This window comes from Misgurnus anguillicaudatus, chromosome 3 (genome assembly GCF_027580225.2).
Source record: "Misgurnus anguillicaudatus chromosome 3, ASM2758022v2, whole genome shotgun sequence".
Lineage (NCBI taxonomy): Eukaryota > Metazoa > Chordata > Actinopteri > Cypriniformes > Cobitidae > Misgurnus > Misgurnus anguillicaudatus.
Window position 1 is genome coordinate 46,526,961 of NC_073339.2, and position 9,818 is coordinate 46,536,778.

The 9,818-nt window shown below is 36.2% G+C and overlaps 1 protein-coding gene across 1 annotated transcript in view; it reads left to right on the forward strand.

Annotated features, from left to right (window-relative positions):
• Positions 1–5,566, forward strand: part of gpc5a (glypican 5a) — a 192,673-nt gene extending 187,107 nt beyond the window's left edge. Inside the window, exon 8 of the mRNA XM_055206174.2 lies at positions 4,574–5,566. Within this exon, the coding sequence (XP_055062149.2) occupies positions 4,574–4,716 (143 nt within the window). The 3' untranslated portion in view covers positions 4,717–5,566. The remainder of the gene's footprint in view (positions 1–4,573) is intronic.
• The last annotated feature ends 4,252 nt before the right edge of the window (positions 5,567–9,818 follow it).

The following is a 9,818-nucleotide window of genomic DNA, read 5'->3' on the forward strand; positions in this document are numbered from 1 at the left end:
GTACTTACAGTGTGGGTTGATGACAGGTACTTTTAGTGTACGTTTATGATAACTAATAACAAACACTACTGTACTTACCATGTACATACAATTTGTAAGTGTATAGTACTTACAGGCCATGTAATTTACCTTATATGTAAAAGGTAAGTACACGTACTGTAAAATAAAGTGCGGTTTATTTAAGAATCCATGATAAATCAATGTATTTTATAAAATGTCATAATACTGGGGCCCCCATGCCCCCCATTTGAGAACCACTGTCATAAAGAACCTTTAAAGTTCCAATGCAATCAAAACTGTCTCTTCTTATTTTTTTAATGTAATATTTCAGTGTTCATTATAAACAATTTATGCTTGTAATTCGTTGTTTTTTAAAAATTCATGTGCCCAAATGTACTTCCTGATGACGTCAAGACTTGGGTGGGAGCGTCCTTTAACTCCACCCCCTACAACTGACAGTCTGCTTAATTTCTGAATGAAACGCCTACTTTTATATATCCAATCAAAGCCACGCCCTCGTATCGTCACAATACTTTAACATCTCCAGAACCTTTCTGTTGCAATAAAGACAGTAAAAAAAAGTTTTTACAGATTATAAAAATTATTCTTCTATGGCGTCTCTTTAATAAACACTTTTTTTAATAATAATTCTTTTTTAAGAGTATACATCTGCGATCTCTAGAAAGTACTTTAATATCTATAAAAACAACATCATAAATGTTTGTGACTCTCACACCAACTGCATAAGCACCCTCACAAGGCAAGAAGCACATGCACACGACGCCGACAAACTGCATTTCAGTGAAATTTATAAACAAAAGCGTGCAAATGTAAATTGACAGATGTAAAATTGTAAATGCGGCCGATTGATTAAAAGTTAATTAAAGGAGATGGAGCGGGCCATTTTTAACTACAAACCTCACCGAGCTAAATCCTAATAGGAAAGATATTGATCGGCCACAAAGATTCATGTGTCTGTATTCCTGCCCACATCTGAGCGCATTTGTCTTTACTCTCCGGCTGATGTGCATTCTGTTCTTGTAGAGAATGTAATCACCAATGGCTTGCAAATTACGCACCGCCGGTCATTGGTATGCCTGCACTACTGTGTCTGAAAGAGAGGGAGGGCGTTCGGGCGAGCGAGATGCACCACAAGATCGGTCATCACTCTCCTCTGACACGACTCTAAGGGGAGAAGAGTAATCAGAGCAAACACACAGCTGCAGAACGATCACACACAGCGCAACTAAGCAGCAACTTATTTATAACATTAACTTCATTGTGTTACTTGACACGCGTTATAACATTATGACAAGCCGTTTTCACTCCATGACTCCGGTTTATGCATGGACATTGAGTGGGAAGCCAGCACGGCACCAGAATTGTGTTTGTTTAACTCTCGGATGATGACATGTTATGCAACATTCAAGCCGGCATTTGTATAATTTGGCTGCTTTTCCCAAACGATGGATGAATTTGATTGGATTCACAGCTTTAGATGTCAATAGCGAAATTTATGTAAAGCCTTTTCTGTGTACTTCTGAAAGTTGATAATCCTATTTGTTTATATTTACTTTTTACATTTATGTACATATTTGCATTTTTTTTTCCGGATGACAATGCACTCGTACCTAAATTGCAATCCCTTGTGCATTTTTAATATTGACAGACAACCTATACTTTTATAAAGTGTAAAATTCGCATACTCTGATGTACTTATACCATGGTAATACAAAAACCATGGTATTTTTTGTAAATGATAGCCTCTCAGTGCTATTACCAGTAGTATGGTATTTCCATCTGATATCATCACTGTACTATGGTACTAACACAATTTACGTATTTTTTAGTGTTTAGGCATCAGGGAGTCGTGCATTTCAATCACAGTTTGTATATGAGGTGACATGAGCTACAGAGGTTGTTGGGGATATGTTTACATCTTATTTTTTTCAGCCAAACATAACGCTTAAGTTACTCACGGTTAGGTTAAGCCCTGCAGCGGAATCCAGGCCTAGCGTAAAACGTGTTCCTGATAAGTTTTTATGGTTATCTGTAATACTGGGATTATCCACTAGATGGCGTACTTACCCAATTTATAAAAAAAACTGAAGTAAAAAATTATTTATTAATTTTACACTCCGTGTATGTTTTGATAATCATTCTAAATTTCAGCCTTTTGCTAAAAAATATAAATAAATAAATAGAATATTATAAAATAAAAAATATTGCAAAAAATATTTTTTGAAGAAAAATACCCATATTTTAGAGTTTATAAGTGGAGAAAAAATGATAGATATGATGAAACGTTATTTTCCTGTTTTGTTCTTTGGTCTGTTCTTTTATTTGATATATTTTTATGTTTATATATTTTTAGAAGAAAATTTTCCTGAAAGGAAAAATTACAAAAAATGCTGACGGGCAACTTTTCAACAAAAAAAAGGCTGGCGGGAATGAGATAAATAATATCCTGTCTCGTTCAATGTTTCAATCCATCATAAAAGTAATCCATAATGTTAATAAATGTCTTCTGAAGCAAAATTTTAGGTTTTGACAAACAATAAACGAAAAAAAACAATTTCTGTTTTAAGGCAGTGTTGATATGTAATGTAAACAGACAATATATTCAAACATCACCTCTCTAGATTCAAACATGGCGACACCTAAAAAATCTCAATGGTTTTTGCGTGTCGCATGACTAGTCATCATGTGCGTCCTGACGAAAGACACAGTGACAATTTTATTTATTTTTTTACGTCGCGCTATATTTAAATCTACACTGTAAACATCTTTTGTTGCACTTACATTTTTACGTTTAATTAATTTGAAATTACAATTAATTTCAACTTTTGACTAGTGAGGATTTGCTACAAATGATAAAAATGTTAAGTTAAAATAAAGACAGCTAATTCAACTTTATTTTTATATTTTAAAACAATTATTTTCTTGTCAAGAAAGTTTATATGAATTGTAAATTCAAGTTGATTAAACTTAATGTAAGTGCAATAATTTTTACACTGTAGATTCCAATATGGCCCCATGTAAAAAAAGTAAAATCGCATTGGTTCTCGCATGTCTCGTCACTGTGTTTCATCAGGATGAATATGATGACTAGTAATGTGACATGCAACAACCAATGAGATTTTATGTTTATTTATGTGCCGCTGTTTACATTACATACATGTCACTAAAACGTGATTTTTTTACTGAATTATTTACAGTGTAGAGCTAGGATGAGCCAGGATATTATTTAATATAACTCCGATTATGTTCAGCTGAAGAAAGAAAGGCATAAACGTCTTGGATGACATGGGGGTCAGTAAATAATCAGTTAATTTTCATTCTGGGGATTGAGTTTCCTTCAAGTAACTATATGCAAATGTGCAGTAGCATGATGTCATAACTAACAATGATGCAGTTGTATCCACCAATCGACCCAGAAACCCCTTTGGGCAATAGTTAGTGACCCCCATTGCTGTTATCTCTGTCAGTGTGAACACCCATCAGAAATTCATCTTTCATTTGCATTTGTCATTACGTTCTGATCAGCCAAGGTGCAGATGAGATGCTAACCTCCTGCTGTTTTACCTTGTTTGTTTCTGTATGCCCTCGAAACTACACGGCAAACCTTTGAAACCATGACGTGCTTTGAAGAACACACCAGCATGGGCCAAATTTCTGTTTCCACTGCCACTGGTGTGTTTTCCTCACGTCGGAGATGCAGCTGCACGAGGATCGATCTCTTGAGCCGGACGGTGGGCGGACAAATATCCAGCGTGTGTCTCTGATCAGCCTTTAAAACGTCTGGCTGGAGGCGTCGGAGAAGAGAATCGATAGCTGTTTAATTTCAGTCCACGCAGATTTATTTGACAAAAGCTTAAACATGATTGGTGGATGTTTGAGAGAAGGATGTCATTGCGTATGAATATAGATGCCCGTGCCAAACGGCTTTACTGTCGTTTTATGAGCGTATCAATCATTTGCGGTTTTCTTCATGCACATCTTCTCGGTAAATAACCTACTGTGTTTTTAATAGATCATTATAACCAAAGTCATTTAAACATCTCCGAGGTAAAATAAATATTCCCAGGCACCCTGAAGTTTTCTGTCCTTGTCAAGAATTTTGTTGAGTGTTTAAACAAACACACGGCTTGTACAAATAATTGTTGAAATATTTCAGATAATGCTCTTTTTGTGAAAAGGGTCTTGCTGTGAAACAGTTGTGATTTTTGGCTTGCGAGTTGTCTTCTGGAATGATCTATGGGAAACTATGTGCTGAATTTTGCACTGTCATGTATACACGAATCCCACAATGCCCATTATGCAAATCCATTTCAGTGAGATTCGAAAACCTCAATGGACACGTGGGCCTATTTATCACATTTTGCATCTGTTCTTGGTTTATTTGGTGTAAAACAGTTCAGTTATAAATGGTTTTAAAAGAATAGTTCACCAAAAAAATTATTAATTTCCGTCCAAAATTGATTCCTTATCGCATGCTTTATATAAGCCCATCCAATGAGTTTGATTTGTGTATAGAGGAATAACTCTTGATGTTTTCTCTCCTTTCTTACAGTGACTCCTGAAAAGTCGAACAATCACAGATACCATCACACACAAACAGAAGACTTTGATCGGCTGAATTCTGGCGCAAGAGTCATTCAGACTTTCTCACCCACTTTCCTCTTGATATGTGCTTTTGCACTGTTATCAGGATAACTTGGACCAACTGGGATTTTCCCAGGCCAAAGATTGTTTTTATTATGGAAATTTGCCGGATTTAAACAGTGGAGTTTTGACGTGCCAGTCATCGTCATCTCGCTGAAAATACGTCTGAAACGAAACTGCGATGATATTGATGGCATCAAGGACTGTGAGAAAAATGAACTCAGATTGAAATGAGAAAGAAAAGTTGTCTTTTCATAAAAAGTGTTTTTATTCTAAACGTTAACTGGCTACTAAGAAATCAGGCGAATGTTTTATTGCCATGAATAATGTGCAGGGTTGAAAATAAGTAACACTTTTCTGATAAAAAATGATTAATTTAATGCTTTAATGATGTATGATATATTCAAAGCATATTTTAGGACTGAAATGAACGTAAATAGCGCACTTCATATCAGCGTTTTAAATGGAACGATGCAATATTTCTGATGTCACGTACTGCTTTTGAAATTCTTGGTACCATGTACCAAAACGACCTCTGTTTTTGTTTTTATTCATTTTTAATGTACTTTTAAGGCGGTTTCCAGGATGGGGTTTAAATGAATCCAGCAGTAAATCTTAGTTATATAAAAGCATACCTTACAACAAACCACACCTTACTGTTCATGCATCTTGAGATAAAACAATGGTACTGATACATTTTAGGATATGCAAGCGCAAGCTGATTTCAGTTAGGACAACTCAAACATTTTAGTCTTTGACTAGACTTAAACCCTGTCCAGGAAACCGCCCCATTATCTAAAATTGCGTACAACGCACCTTAACAAAATGTATAGAGATGTGTTGATTTACGGTGTATTTATTCTTGGTTACAAAGTGACATTAAACATATAATGAAACTAAATGTCCCACACAATGAAGTCAAATTACTTTCTATAATCTAGCATTTTTATAACTGTACAAACTGTTTTTTAGTAGCAAGATACTTTTTACAATAAGATTAAGCTGATTTTTATACAGTATGAGGAGCTTAGATGAAAAAGCCGCTAAACCGATCTGTCAAAAATGAAATAATGATATTTACTGAATGCTCTTGGTACATATTACAGTATATGTTCATCAAATATTTTTGCTTCAAATACCGACCTCAGGGGCCTCATTTATAAATCCTGCGTACGCACAGATTTAATTTGTAAAGTGTGACGCAAAAATCTATGGCAAAGTCCATATTTATAAAAACTGTCTTTGAAGTGGAAAAGTGCTTAGCGCCACGTCGCAGACATATGCACTTTTGCTTGTCCGATTGCTAGGTTTTTGGCAATATAAGCCATTCTTGCTGCTAAAATAAATACAATTTATATAAATAAATATATAGATAAAATTTTAATTAATTGAACTGAATTGCGCTCAGCTGCGCACAAGTTCAAGATCATTTACCATTTATACATTTCATAACTGAAAGAAAGGGGTATGCGCATTTTCTGTGCGCAAGTTCGGTTTATGAATCACACGTACGCATTTTTGATAAATGATCGTAAGATCAAATGTACAATGGTTTCTACGCACATTTTATAAATGAGGCTCCAGGGGCCTCATGTATAAAACTATGCGTAGGATTCTTACTAAAAGTCTACGTACGCACAACAGCCAAAAATGGCATACACCAAAAATTATAAAGACTTATAAAACAAAGCAATGTTCCCTTTATAAATCACAGATCACCTGCAAGTGTGCGTACATGAATCATCCTAATATCCCACCCTGCAAGCCCATTCTCCCATCAAGTTATTTTTTTTATAAATCACAACCTTTGCGTGGGAACTGGCGTACGCACGTTTCCAGCCCTGTTTTGTGCGTACGCATGCTTTATACATGAGGCCCCAGGTCATTCAGAAATCTCACCGCTTTGTTGGCAGAAAATGTTAAATGCCATGAAGATTTTTTTAGCATTGTCCTATAATTTAAATATAAAACGACAGTGGGTCACATTCAAACTTGAGTCCCTTATGAGTACTTAGACCTTAACCCGCATGTGGCAGTCACATGACCTACAGCGCCACCTAATGTCTTAAGTTTTACCTTTTGAATTCTGACTTTCATTATTTGCAAAGGTTTTAGTTGCATCTTTAGTGATTTGGAACCTGTTTACTATATATTGTCCAAAAAAAAGTATTTTTGCACCCAAAAAGCTTGCATGCACTTAGAGGGTTTTGCAGAAAAAGCTGTTAATTTGTATACCAATGATGTGACTAAATTGACATTTGTGAAAATAAGGCATTTCAATTACTGACTTATAACCTTTCTATTGCAATCCAAGTAAAATTACTGAACCTAAACATAAGAGCCTGATAAAAATGCTCAAGATAACATGTCAGACGCACTTTTTTAGTTTTGGTTAAGTCTTGTGGCTTGTCATGTGGCTAATAACATTTTAATAGGGAAGCTTGACTTTAGTCTACTGTTACTACTTTATAAGTAGCTTTGAGTTTGGCAAACTAAAGTTTCAAAGTAGTTTCCACAGGGAATTGTTCAGGCCAAGTTAAAACACTTGTACAAATCAATTCTCTCTCCGTCTGTATGACTCACAAACTTCAGGAACAGTATTTCAGTTTAGGCGTTTTCCTGAACAACTTTTAATATTTCTTAACTAATAAATGTGCACCTTCATATTCTTTAAAGTAGAATTGCTTTGCATATCTGATGTCAATTCACCTGCTCTTCTCTCAGCTGAATATGAACTCTGTGAACGGCTCTTCTTCAGTCTTTGGCCCACTCCTTTACTGGCAAATCTCAGGGCACTTGCGTTTTTTATAATTTCTTGAAAAGCTTCAAAGGGATTCTTCAGAGAAATCTGACACATCTTTCATTCGGAGTCTGTCTTCTTCAAATGGCTTATGCACTTTAGATGAAACAAACCCAGATGATTCTCATGCGTTCAAGTACGATGCTCTGGATTAACCCTTATGTATTTTCTTTACAGGCACGGTCAACGTAAACATGTTATGGCAGACGTTTTATTTTTAGCTGGACTAATGACAGCACTAATGGACGCCATTTCTCCCTAACGTCTCCTCAGAAATGAATGAATTCACATTAGACACGAAAGTGGAGCCAGAGCGGAGGATTTCTGTCCAGTTCTCATGAATTAAGGTCAAACTGAGATCTCAAGAGACAACGAAACCTAGCAGGAGGACAGTTGTTTTCATTAGAGAAATATGCACTTTAAGTGTGCTTATAAAATAAAGTCGCTGCCTCTCATAAACCAACCCGTAAGTAATAACAGGTTGAGAGCGGACGCTTGCAAAACTCTCTACGGGAACGCGAGGCGCAGGGCGTTAACAATATCATCGAAATGAACCGTAGCTTGAAAGATTGTCTGTGTCATTCCCTAAACACGAGTGTGATATTTCTCTTCTCTCTCCTGTACTGATGTATCTGAGCGATGGCAGTCAACTCGATTGTTTCCAGAAATCTGGAGTTTGTGTTTTTCTCCATGCGTCCCACCTGTTTGTTGAGATGAAACAGGGCAGCAGTGGAATGGATTGGCCTGTCATGCATTTTTCTGCTGTGCTTACGTTATATTTAATCCTTTTTTAAGCTGAGGATTGTGAATTTATAACTCAGCTGTTTTGACTTCAGTATGATTGAAATACTGCTTAAAACTGACAAAGCCAGAAACTCCACCAAGTCGTGTCCGTATAATATTTGTCAGAGATGGACGCTGTGTTTATCTTACATACTAACAATATCTCTAGTACTATACAGTGGCAAGAAAAAGTATGTAAACCTTTTGGGATTTCATAGTTTTCTGCATAAATTTGTAATAAAATGTAATCTGATCTTCATCTAAGTCGTTAATGTGTCAAAAAAATAATAACACAAAAATATATCTTTATTGAGAACAAACAAAAAAAAACTCATGCTTGTGGAAAAAGTATGTGAACCCTTGAGTTAATGCTAATTAGAGTCAGGTTTTAGCACACCTGGAGTCTGGTTAAGATAATACATTTGGAGGTGTGGGCTACAGCTACTTTGACTGATAAAACCCCTCAAACTTTTAAAAGGAGCTGCGATCAAGAATTGTTGCTTTACATAAGGCTGGAAAGAAATTTTAGAAATTCACCAGTCTACAATCTACAAATGGAGACGCTTTGGGACTGTTGCTACTCTAAAAAGAAGCGGGCGCCCAGTCAAAATGACACCAAGAGTACAAAGAAGACTCATAAATGAGGTAAAGAATCAACCCCGAATGACAGCCAAAGATTTAAAGGCATTATTGGAACTTGATAAAATCTCTGTTCATGAGTCTACAATATGTAAAATACTGAACAAGCAGGGTATCCACGGCAGGACACTATGAAGAAAGCCACTGCTTACTAAAAAGAACATTGCTGCACACCTGAAGTTTATAAAAGATTAACACTCCACAGCGATACTGGCAAAATGTTTCGTTGACTGATGAATCAAAGATTATTTCATATATTTGGAAAACTATTTGGAAAAAACACACAGCGCTGCATCTGGTGTAGAAATGGCATAACATCATGAAAACATCATCCCAACTGTAAATCATGGTGGAGGAAACATCATGATTTGGGCCTGCTTTGCTGCATCAAGGCCTGGCCAGCTTGCAATCACTGAGTGGAAGATGAATTCCCAAGCATATCAGACAATTCTTCAGGATAATGTAAAAATGTTTGTATGTCAGCTGAAACTGTGTAGGTGGGTGATGCAACAGGAAAACGACCCAAAACACAGGAGAAAGTCCACAACAGAATGGCTTCAAAAAAACATAATCCGCCTTTTGGGGTGGTCAAGTTGGAGCCCAGACCTCAACCCAATAGAGATGCTATGGATTGACTTGAAGAGGGCCATACACATGAAACGTCCAATTAAAAATATGAAAGATCAGATTTTTGTGTAATTATTTTTGCAGACCACTAGTAGGCAGTGTCGACAGGCATGTTACTAGTGTTACCCACAGTATCAAGGCAAAAATAGTTTGAAATTTTGGTAAATAGACAGCAACTTTTATCATAGCCCGAGTTGTTTAATATCTACTTGCTCCATCTTTGTTTATATTGTAACAAGTGCACTGATTTTTTTTAACCTGAGGGAGGGGTTCTAGCAGACCAATCACAGTGCTTGTGGTCCGT